Source organism: Chenopodium quinoa, unplaced genomic scaffold (assembly GCF_001683475.1).
Source record: "Chenopodium quinoa cultivar QQ74 unplaced genomic scaffold, ASM168347v1, whole genome shotgun sequence".
Taxonomy (NCBI): domain Eukaryota; kingdom Viridiplantae; phylum Streptophyta; class Magnoliopsida; order Caryophyllales; family Amaranthaceae; genus Chenopodium; species Chenopodium quinoa.
Genome location: NW_018742681.1, coordinates 857,432 through 867,845, shown reverse-complemented (window position 1 = coordinate 867,845; position 10,414 = coordinate 857,432). Strand labels below are relative to the sequence as shown.

General features: G+C 34.9%; 1 protein-coding gene across 2 annotated transcripts; it reads right to left on the bottom strand.

Moving 5' to 3' along the window:
• Positions 1 to 256: 256 nt before the first annotated feature.
• Positions 257 to 7,813, bottom strand: LOC110722386 (zinc finger CCCH domain-containing protein 40-like). 2 transcript variants are annotated; one of them, XM_021901652.1, is made up of 5 exons: positions 7,663 to 7,813; positions 7,230 to 7,371; positions 4,930 to 5,199; positions 1,951 to 2,174; positions 257 to 1,306 (listed from the first exon to the last, which is right to left on the bottom strand). In XM_021901652.1, exons 2-5 carry the CDS (start codon positions 7,332 to 7,334, stop codon positions 448 to 450), a joined length of 1,458 nt encoding a protein of 485 aa, XP_021757344.1. In that variant the 5' UTR covers positions 7,335 to 7,371; positions 7,663 to 7,813; the 3' UTR covers positions 257 to 447. The 2 variants fall into 2 exon arrangements, with proteins under 2 accessions (XP_021757344.1, XP_021757343.1); XM_021901651.1 differs by having other exon boundaries at positions 7,230 to 7,379; positions 7,663 to 7,801.
• Positions 7,814 to 10,414: the final 2,601 nt, after the last annotated feature.

Here is a 10,414-nt window from a genome sequence, read left to right as displayed (position 1 = left end):
TGCTGCTGGGTATGTGCAACGTTGACGAGGTAACAGCTATTGTTGAAGGCAGCAAGGTTTCATTGTGTTGCTTGGTTTTACTATTTACGCTCATCGTTACCTCTAGATTTAGATGATTCGACCTCAGACTTTAGACGACTGCCTACACAAGTTTTATACCAATTTACTTAATTGGTCTATTCAAATAGACATAATAGCTGAGTAGTTGAGCGTCTATGGTTGAATATTCATGTTAAGTAAAATTGAGAAAGAAAAAAAAAAAAACCATGATTCCAACCTCATAATACTATGAATTTTGAATTAAATCTTCATGATAAGGATTGAGACTTAGTAAAAAGGGAATCTATATTCGAAATACATTGCCGAAAATGAGAGGCTCCAATAAGGGAAAGCAACATCTCAATTATACATAAAGTACATCTTAATCATGAAAGGCCCCTGATGATACTATTGTTGTTGTTGTTGTTGCTGCTGCTGCTGCTGCTGCTGCTGCTGAGATGGAGGTTGGGGAGCCACTGCAGGTTGGTGGTATTGAGCAGGAGGATACTGCTGGTAATGTGGAGGTGGAGGTGGAGGTGGAGGTGGTGGCGGTGGCATATAACCACCATATGGTTGGTAATATGGCTGTTGAAAGTGACCTGGAGGAGGTGGCATCCCCTGGTAGCCATATGGTTGGTGGTTTTGAGGATGCTTCTCAGATGCGGACCCAGTTTTGTTTTCCCCCGATACTGAAGGTCCATTTGAGGATCCAGACCCATCTTGTGATGAAACAAGGGCACCCATTCGCTGGGGATCCATTGACGGATATAAGGTCCTCTCCTGCTGAGGTGGGGCTGGAATGTTAAAATAAGGCATTGGATGGATCTGATCCTGACTTGTGCCAGGAGGATGAAGGTGACTTTGTTGTTGAGATATAAGAGCTCTAGGAAGCATCCCACTTTGTGCCACTGCAGCCTGTTGCTTTGCCTGTTCAGCACCATCAATCTCGGGCTTGGGTTGTTGAGGTCTACCCCACATCAGCTTCAGCCTCAGACCCTTTATGACAAGTTTGTTGGAGAGCTCTTCTGCAGCCTTCTCAGCAGCTTCTCGGGTGGTGTAAGTTACAAATGCACAAGCTCGCTGAAGAACCATCCGTATAGAATCAATTTCACCATGGGCATAGAAGTTATCCCTCAGGTCTTGTTCAGTAACCCTGGCATCAAGTCCACCAACATACAGAGTCTTGATGCTCTCATCATCCGGAGGCTCAAGTGTCTGCATTTCACCAGCCTTGTTGAGGAGCTTCATTGCAACTGGATCATTCACTCTGTTGACAAGTACATGTGAAGTATGATAAGTCAAAACTATAAAAAAAATTTGAACAAAATCGGCAGCAGGCCTACAGTACAGAGAGTAACTAGCAATGTATAGATATTGTTTCCTCGCAACACGCCCCTCCCCCAGTTACAGAATAAAAGCACACCTCAAGGTGAAATCCAATATGTTAAGATTGATAACTATGTCCACTGACTGGGACACAATACTATAGCAGTTAATCAAATGCATGACCAGTCCTCTACAACATGAGCACTGCTATCATGCTTTGGAGTTTGGACACCATGCTCAGCTTTCAAAAAACATGACCTCTATCACACTGTGACAAGGGCAATTAGAAAAAATCATGTTTCAGGGGCCTTTCCCCTAAATAGATTACATCAATTACTAGTCCATTGATCATATCATGTGTTTTAAATTGTGAGATACTGATACAATAGAAATCCTCATATAATGATATTGACCAGACAAACACCATCAAAAGAACAATCCCTGCCTTTACACGTGCCACAAGTACCCACAAGAATTAAAGATTCAACAACCTGAGGTTTAACAGAAACACATTCATGTTTAACAGGAGAAAGCGAAAGGCAGACTTATTTTCTGGGAGAGGGGGGACGGGGGTGGCATACTTACCCATAGTAACGATCTTTAATGTTTTGCTGTGACAGCTCCCCTGTGACAGGCATCTCATGCCTGTAAGGACACTCAGCACCTCTCGTACATTCGCCTCTAATATAGAAACTGCAAACATGTGCTCTGTTTCTTTTATAATATGGTGTTGTTCTCTGAAGCTTCAAAATCGTGTCATTTGGCCGCACCTTTCCGTAAGAGGATTCATAATCCAAACCAGCTCTTGCCTATAAAGTATACAGAGAAAGCACAATCATCAAAATCCAATTGCATAAGCCTCAAGCCCTGACTATTGTTAGGTAACAAAGACCACACAGACATCCCATTCATTACTATGTTTTCACTTCATGGGGGAAAGTCGTCAGATAATGTAAATTTTCTTTAAAAATTTAATACACATTGAGCCGCAGAGGTGTCTTTCAATCAAAGTTTTTAGATATTAACTATTAAGTTGATATGATTAGAAAATCACTAGACAAGGAGAACAATTGACATTAGAGAACCGAGAATGACAAGTCTCAACAGAATCCTAAATACACGCATCAACTTATTTTTGCTGAACTAAAATATTTTTACTGAACTGAAACTATGTTTGCCAACTGAAATTATTTTACTTATTGTCTACTATATTTCTTCTTTAAAGTAACTGATTTTACAAACTAAATTATTTTTACTGAGTTGGACATATTTTTACAGAAGTGAAATGATTTTTACTGAACTGAAACTATTTTGGATAATGCAAGGCTGCATATAAGCATTAAAAACGTTCTTGAACATTGTACAAATTTAGGAATTCATGACAAAAACACGCATAAATTAGTGTCAATCATGAAAAAATAAACATCAATTACACTATCTACGCATGTTTTTGTCACGAATACCTAAATTTGTACAATTTTCAAGAGTGTATTTAATGCTTATATGCATCCCTGCATATAGCATTACCCAATTAAGTTTACTGAATTTAATTTTTTTCAAAGTGAAGAGAACAAGGATTATTAGAACAATACAAGTTAGAAGATGTGTAGAAATATCCAATTAAGATAGGTAACAAACCAGAACCTATCCTAAACAACAAAAGCAGCTTAATTAGAAACAGCAGAAATCACAAGTGCGGAGATTTTAAAACCAGTACATTCTTGGTTAATACTGGAGGGGCACAAATAAACTCAGATATAATAATGGTCCACAACACTATATCAAAAATAATTATACCCGATTTTATGTTTGTAATTCTGTTAGCCATAATTTTTACCTTAAATGATCTAACTAAAGCTAGTGCCAAGCTACCAGCTGGAGCTATATCTCTCATTTTTTATTTAAGAAGAGCACTTTGAGATGCTTGGGGATACCTTGGACCAAGGAGCAAAGAAAAAGCATATTTTACTTTTTTTTCTTCCATCTTACAAGCATTTAGGTAGTGGTAATAAATTATAAGAGGGAAGGTTACAGTAAAATAAAAGATTCACAATCCCTTATTAAGCATCCTAGCCTTTCTATCTCAATACCTCACCTTCAAGAGAAATAAGAACAATGGCAACCCAAATGATCCAACTAAAGCTAGTGCCAAGCTACCAGCTGGAACTGTCCCTCATTTTACTACAAGAAGAGACACTTTGAGATGCTGAGGGTACCTTGGACCAAGGAGCAAAGAAAAAACACTTTTCTCATTTATTTTTTTTTTTTTTTTTTTTGTATTCCACCTTACAAGCATTTGGGTTGTGGTAATTAATTTAAAGAGGGAAGGTTAGAGAAAAAATAAAAGATCCATAATCCCTTATTAATTATCCCAGCCTTTCTATCTCAATACCTCACCTTCAAGAGCAATTGGAACAATGACAACCAATCCGAAGAAACATTTCAAGGACGATTAGGCTTCTAAACCCCAAACCATGACGGCCTATATTGAATGGATCAGCTCTCTAGGTCAGTTACGTTCTTTTTTTTTATTATTATCTTTTTTCTTCACTTAATCTTCTTTCATGATCCTCTTTCTCTCATCCTATCATTCTCGGTTTAGATTCTAACTCTCAAGACCACACTACTTATTCTAAATTTACTTTAAATTTTTTTCACAGTTCCTTTCCCTGACATTGATTTCCTACTTAGACATTTTCCGTTTTTCTTGTCTTCTCTAAACATAAAAAAGAATGCTACACAAGATATTAGTGACTAATAATCAAACAAATTTGGAGTGTTCAAGGTAATGAGCATGTGTTACAAAATCTAGAGCTTATAGATTTTCCAAATTTCATTTAATATTTATTTTGCATTATGATTGAAAGTCAAAAGGTAATATGCAACACCTCAATAGTTCAATTAAAAGTTTAATTTAAGAGAACAGGACCTGATTTCTCAATTTTTTACATTTACTTTTGAGTATGATAGCATATATACAATCATAATATTGATGTGTAAATCTTCACCCCCTTGGTCCCTAACTCCCTCGTCTCAAAAGACTCTTTGTCTCATATTTTAAATCTAATGATAATGATGATGGCAGCACCTCCAAATACTTTGCTTGCAATATTTCATTTAAGGCTTCAAGTTTACTAACATTATCTTTCATCCTAAATCATAATATGTATTCCAACTGACAATGTTATAGCAGAGTAAAAATAAATACTTAGAAGTAAGAAAGGCTGATGAGTGATGATCTACACCAAACCAGAATGTGTATAATATTTAGTTTCCACAAACAAACATAACTAAGATTTTTAGGGCAATATTCTAAAACCTCAAGTCAAGTGGTAAAAGTGTACCATGGTGGTATAGAAGCAATCTAAGCACCACGCATACATGAATGTAATGACCACACTAACAAAAATTTGGCATATAAAACTAAGCAGTTTAGCAACTAACAGAAAGAAAAGGATAAAAGGAACATATAATGTATTGGTCTTTAATGAAATCTTAGGCAGAGATCCTTGCCACATACAAACCCAAACCTATTCAGCAATTATGAAATAAAGACTAACATACCTTGCGGTCATGTTCCTCTGCAAAATACTCCCTATTGACATCACTCTTGGGAATAGCATCACTGGTGCTGATGCTAAGAGCAGTGTCTCGAACCTGGACCGGCAAACCATACTCAAGATCCAAGAGGCATACTTGACAAACATTTTTCAATTTACTGCAAGTCTGGCAAATCTCTGATTTCTTGTATCTTGCATCTCGGCCTGGTCTCCAGCGGAAAACTGTAAATGGCCTTGTACAGATCTTACATTCCTTGTCATATTCTGCTCTAGTCTGCAAGATGAAGACCAATCCAAATTGTAAATTTCCCCGCATAAGTCAAGAAAAAAATTTAAAAATAAAAATAATTGGTAATATCCACTGCAAGAGTAGCCTAATAGAGATAAAGAGCACTATAGTCTATGATGTTTCACGGCCATACATGTCCACAATAGAGATTGCACTTCACAAGGAGGATTTAGAAAGCATGCCTCCACTCAATCAAGAGTCTCTAGGATTGCTGCTAGACCGGCAAACGGGTCATTCGGGTCGGGTTGATTTCGGGTCAGCAAATATTTGAGTCGGGTCAATTCGGGTTTTGGGCCAGCACTTCGGGCCAAGTTTGGGCTGTGCTAGTTCGAGTCGGGTCAAATTTTCGTACGAATTTTCGGGTCGGGTCAATTTCGGTCAGGTCACCAAAATAAATTCACTTAAAAATATAGTTGGAAAAAGAAAGTAAAATCGTTAAAAAAAAAAAATTAAAAAAAAAAAAAAAAAAAGTGAGTACCTCTTACTTAGGAAAGAAAGAAAGCCTAAATAAAATAATTATCCATTTCACCCTATTCTCTTCAGAAATCAGGTCACTTCGGGTTGGTTAAGTTCGGGTCGGTTCGGGTACGATCTCCTGGTCGATTCGGGTCAATCAATAATTGGGAAAGGTCACTTCGGGTTTTGGGTCATTTTGGGTCAGGTCAATTTCGGGCATCGGGTCACGTTCGGGTCAACTTCATGTCGGCTCGGGTTCAGGTTGGGTCAGGTTAGTTCAGGCTCGGGTCATTTTCGAGTCAATGATTTTGGGTCAACTTTCGGGTCACGGTCGGTCAAGAATGCCAGGTTTAATTGCTGCTAGGGTAAAACGGATTAGTAAGAAGCTTCCATATTTAGTGAATTACCAAATATACCCTTCACCACAGCTATGGTTAAATGGATTATTACAAAGCATTAAAAGGATGAAATATAAACTCACTTATCCCATCCCGTCCAAAGATGAAGAGAGGAAAAAAAAAATTCAAAGTAACAAACAAGAAACCTAGTAAAACAATATGTTTTCTCAGCAACAAGCCATGTGCTAGGCAAAAAAAAAAAAAAAAAAAAAAAAAAAAAAAGCCCAAAATTCAAATGGTACATGTTTTAAAAGAACTAATTCATAAAAAAGGTGAACTAAAGGGTATGGGGCAATCTTAGTAGAACGGAGGGAGTACAAAACAACTAAACACAATGTGTCATCTAAGAGATATGAACTATGGCTATGGAAAATTCATTGCAAAAGAAAAATCAAAGGGATCAAGTGAAGCAAGACAAAGATGCAAAATCAGAAATGGTCTTTACTTGCTTAATAAAAAAGGGTTCTCACAAATAGAAGGCTACAATGAATACAATAAACTTTAATTCTACTCAAGAGAAGCCTAATGGTAATTTCAGAATATTTTTGGACCAAAACCCATTCACAAGTAGAAAAAAGCATGCTAAATATTACCTCAATGAAAGGTTTAAAAAGTTCCCATAAACTCATATGCCAAACCCAATAATCAAACCAGCGAAAAAACCAACAGGGATAAGTGTAAGCATTCAGGGGTAAGCATGCCAAACCCAATAAAAGTTTTGCAGCAATCAACTTACATACTTGGAAATTGCAAGTCCCTCCACCTCAATAATTCACCCAAAACTCCCAACTTCTCCTTACCAATCATCACACGAGTCCCTCTTTGTATCCCAACTTCTCTTCTCTCCTCAAAAATGTCCCTCGCGTTATGATTACTAAAGAACATAGGAATTAAGTAGTTCTTCTCAAGTTATTTAAATAAGTTTCAGCAAAAATTATAGTTAACCAAAAGAGATTAAAAGTTGTGTTCAGCAAAAATGAGTTCATTTGAGTTCAGAAAATATCATTTCAATTTACCAAAGAAAAAATTTACGTTATATCTCCAATTTTACACAATAATAAGACCTATTCAATTCAACTTTATTAAAAAAAATAGTACAAACTTAAGTTAATCAAGCATATAAAGTAATAATTCATGTAAATAAAGAAAAGCAAGCTTTACCATGCGAACATAAGGATTGTCACCGAGGCAAGATTCACAGATAATAGGGAAGTCGGAGCGTTCCCAGCCATCGGCCTCGAGATCTCGGAGTAGCCGATGCGCCATTTCTCTCTCCTCTTCTTGTTAATCACCTTCTCAAAAGCTATGAAACTAACAAAATTATCAGCAAAAAACTTTGTGAATTCAAATTTGAAATTTACAAATTTAAATCAAAAACCTAAAAAATCAAAAGTTTGCATCAAATTAACAGCCAAAGTTGACTTAATCATGAAAGTATGCTCCAAAAATTAGGTTAAATTCTTCGAGTATTAATTATAACCAATAGTTAATAATCCAACTTCGAAGAACCCTAAATTGACTATACTGGCAATTAAATATAAGATTAACACTATAGTAAGATTGTTATTCGGCGATTACATAGAAAACATGTTACCTGAGAAGCAGCTTTAATGGAGGAGAGAAAGCTCGCAAGATGTTTCAATGCAGAAATTCGGAGTACGGTTGAATGGAGGAGAGAGAGTAAAGCGAGACAGCGCGAACATGAAATAGATCTAAATGGAGAAATGGAAAAGATCTAGGCCTTTGGATTGGTACTAATGGGCCGGACTTTAGATAATTATTTATCCCTACACCAAAGCCCATGCATCCTTAGTAACTGTAGCCCACTACTACGAATATGCCGAGTTTAATTGTTAATGCCTACACCCAAGTTTAGATACTAACACCTACAGTCTTACACCCCCCTCCCCAAGTAACTACTACCAAGTTGAAAAAAAAAACAAAACATTACATGTGATTGGCCACGTCATGTGGTCAGGGTTACTTATCATGGAGTTACTTATTCATGGGTTATTAGGTTCGTCAGGGGTTACTTATTTAGGGATTACACTCACACAAAAAAATGAGCTAACCGACTAAGTAAATTTAGAATAAATAACCCCTGACCGACTAAGTAATTCTGGAATAAGTAACCCCGGCGAAAACGTGTTAATCAACTAAGTAACCCATAATAAGTAACCCTTGACCGATTGAATAACCCTGAATAAGTAACTCTTATAAATAACCCCTGAATAAGTAACCCTTATAAGTAACCCTGGATAAGTAACTTTTATAAGTAACCTCGGCCACACGGTGTGGCCAGCCACACAGAAAAAGCACGGAAAAAAAAAAATTCAACTTATCTCTCTCCTCATATAAATGCTAAACAAAGATTTATTACAACTACTCTGTATATTTTCTCTCTTCTCAAATTTTACCTACTTTTCTCACTTTTTCACTCCAATTTCTCTCTCCTAAACTACCAAAATCTCCCAAATTTCTCTTGAAAAAAATCAAACAAAAATTTAATCTCAACTAAAACATTGGATATAAAGGATGAAATCACAAAATTGAAGGAAATTTCTTCAAAAGAAAGGTCAAAAATCGAATTGTAAGTAATTTTGTTTATTTTTGAAAGGAAAAAGTACAAACCCTAACTTTTTGCCTTGTTCTTCAAATATTTTTTGTAGATATATTAAACTTTGGTTAAAGTTCTTGATTTCTCATAATTTTTTATTATCATAAAAGTGATTTCTTATAATTATAGTAGAATGATGTTTAGTATACTTGTTGAATCGATTTGTGCTGTGTTATTATATTACATTAGATTACAAAAATGTTGGACATAAAAAAAATGAAAATAGAGTGTAATTGTCCTAATTTTCTAGATAATTTGACATATTTCGCATGATTATAAAAATGTAAATTTAGTTCGTAGTGAAAATTCTTTTTATGAATGTTCATTTTCAATTTGATGAATGTTCATTTTTATTTTGATAAATGTTCATTTATATATTAAAAATGGTCATTCATATATTAAAAAAATGGTTATTGGAATTCTAATAAATGTATATTTTGCCATTTTCTTTATAAATTTCTATAGATCTTATAAGAGATTTCAATAAGAGTTTTGTATTCTTATAGTTTATCATGGAAGTGATTCTTACAATAGTATTTGAATTATGTTATAAGAACTTTCATTAATTATAACATGAGTCAATTAAAACTAATGTTCAGTGAATTTTGACTAGTAAATTTAATCTGTTATAAATTTTCATTTTAGATGAAATTTATGTTCATTTGTAAAAGATAAATATTTTTTATTTTAATAACTAAATTATAGATTATTTGATTTATGGATGTTTATTTGATTTTCTAGTTTTGTTTATAGTGTGTTTTAGTTGTAACTAACATTGTTTTTTAAAAAAATTGATCTTCTACATGATAATGAAATAAAAAAAAAGTGAAAGATGATGATGTATATATCGAGAAAAAAAATATGTACCAATGAAAGCATACAAACATCATATATAATAGTAGAAGGGGAAGTACAAGCGTAAAACTGGGAGGAGGATACTATATACCTTTAATTTATACCAAATGTATTACATTAAAAGACGATGTTCATTTTGTAAGATACATGTATGATATTTACATTTTTTAAGTTTAAGATTTTCACTTTTATTGTTTTTTTTATAGTTTTTATTAATAATAACTAGAATTTAAAGATGATGATGATGATAATAATAATAATAATAATAATAATAAAAATAATAATAATAATAATAATTAATATTTAATATTTAATAATAATTAATAATAATCATAATAATGTGGTATAATAATGCCCATTTGTGGGAATTAATGGGTGTCATGATGGCCGGGGTAATGGGCTCACAAAAACTTCTTTGCTCCCTCAACTCTATGACCGTCATTGTTGTTCAGACGCGCGGGATATGACCCGACTCTCTCTTACTTTTGATTTGGATATTTTCTTAGAGGTTGAGATGACCTTTCGTTGTATGGGCATTTGGCTTTGTGGGGATTCTTTCAAGACACATACTCTTCGTACGTAGTGTCGACATGGTTCTGGTTCTGATGATATTGTGGCCCCACCTGATTCGTGGGATGGTGTTGTGCTATTTGTTCTTTATGGTTTTCCTAAACCGCAGGGTCCTTCTTCGGAGGTATCTTTTAGTGTACCTCGTGAGCCTTATTTTGCTTTCGATGTTGCTCTCCTTGATAGTTTGCTATTAAAGCGTTTTCGTTCGGTAAAATCTATCCCTCTTAAGTGTCGCTTAGGTTTTTCTAGGGTTCTCAAAGGAGCGCTTGATAAGGTGATTAGCAAGCCTGATGACATCTCTTGC